Here is a 1,621-nt window from a genome sequence, read left to right as displayed (position 1 = left end):
TACAACTTGGAAGAGAGGGCAGAGATACTGTGAGCAGCGATATTCCAGGAGGTGGCAGTGAACCTCCATTCTAATTTACTACAAGCAACCATGTGAAGCTATACACATAACAACCTATTGGAGATTAAAGACTTCAGACACAATTGCTAATTTAAAAAAATCATGCAGGTAACTATCACCGTATGCAGTGTACATGTGAGTGATGACTCGAATATCCACCTCTAGTGTCCCGTGTTTCTTTTTACTGTAGGGGTTAATGTGCAGCCATCCAAGGTCGGCAACACAGGTTAGTCAATACTGACAGTGCAAAGTTGACGCGTGCAGAGTGAGGAAGAAAAAGCCACAAGTCTTCCTTCCATTTTCCCCAAAGATTCAGAATAAGGAGTGTGGTGTGGTGATATATGAAATTCTGGAAAGAAACGAAATGTGACTTGAAGGACATTTGGGCAAGCTGTGTTTTTCAATTATCAGTTGGTTAACCTGCTCCCATTCTGAGGGCAAAAAGAGTCTTCAGTGTGTACAAGACAAGTGAGTAGTATTTTTTTCCAGACTATTTTGTTTTATTAAATACTGGTTAAATCAAGGGATATCTATTAATCAACAAGCACTTTCTAGCTGTGTTAGGCAATGACTTTCTCTTCTTCTTCTTGGTTCTTTATTCTAAGCCTTTCCAAAATTTGTTGTAAAAATTCAGGCCCTGATTTATTTGGAAAGTGGTTTCAGCACCTTAAAAATTTGCTGGCCCTGGAAACACTCAACAAGAGAGGTATGCACTCCTTATCCTTGTCCCAGAGAAAAGCAAGGAGGAGGTAGCAGGTTGGCTTTTGTGGTTCTGGATGGGGGAGAGGAATGAGAGAAATATGGAAGCAAGAAGGAAGAGAAGATAGGTTCAATCTGCAAGGAGAGCTTAGAACAAGGTAAAAATAAGGCAGAGACAATTCATTAGTACTGCCCTTTCTCTTTATACAGATTTTTAGAAAAATTAGAATTCTGCATCTGCTTGTAGCCTGAGAAAATGGATCATATTATGGTGCTAGGGTAATGTGGTTAAGTTAAAAATCTACAGAAAAATCTAGCTAGTTTTAATTGACATGGCTGAACACTGACGACGGTCACTCCACCTGGACACACAGAATGAATGCACAGACCAGTCAATGTGTTTCCTTCTCACTCACAGCCCAGGTCAAAGGGCTGAGCGGAGTCGGTGATAATGATGATTCAAGCAGCTATTGCTCTTGCTTCTATGGCTTTTGCGGAAATGTGTACACGATTGATTGATTGATTGATTGATTAGTAAATAGACTCAGATAGACTCAGCTTTTGACTTTCAATACGCAGCAAAGAAGGCAGCTTCTCAGACCCAGAACATGGAAACAAACATCCATTTCATTCACACATCCTCAGTCAGACTGAAATAAAAATCACAAGAAAGGTGTCTCTGGTGAAGGACATTACAAAGGTTATAAATCTTTATCTTAATAGGCCCCTGAGAGTTTTCCCCTTATGCGTAGGTGAAAAAGGCAATGAACAAGATTCTCTCGTTCTTGAAGTGCTTTGTGCAACAACGTCCATGTGTATGAATCTCAAGATCCTTTGTGGCGGAGTCTTTTGGACTAAGCCA

The 1,621-nt window shown here is 40.3% G+C and overlaps 1 protein-coding gene across 1 annotated transcript in view; it reads right to left on the bottom strand.

The window, feature by feature from the left end:
* Positions 1-777: 777 nt before the first annotated feature.
* The window catches only part of MTUS1 (microtubule associated tumor suppressor 1), a 161,428-nt gene continuing 160,584 nt past the window's right edge, over positions 778-1,621 (bottom strand). The window contains exon 15 of the mRNA XM_006893565.1: positions 778-832. Coding sequence (XP_006893627.1) covers positions 778-832 — 55 coding nt within the window. The remainder of the gene's footprint in view (positions 833-1,621) is intronic.

This window comes from Elephantulus edwardii, unplaced genomic scaffold (genome assembly GCF_000299155.1).
Source record: "Elephantulus edwardii isolate Elephantulus edwardi_28Jun2011 unplaced genomic scaffold, EleEdw1.0 scaffold00128, whole genome shotgun sequence".
NCBI lineage: Eukaryota > Metazoa > Chordata > Mammalia > Macroscelidea > Macroscelididae > Elephantulus > Elephantulus edwardii.
The sequence above is the reverse complement of the archived record's forward strand: the minus strand, read 5'-3'. Positions and strand labels throughout refer to the sequence as shown.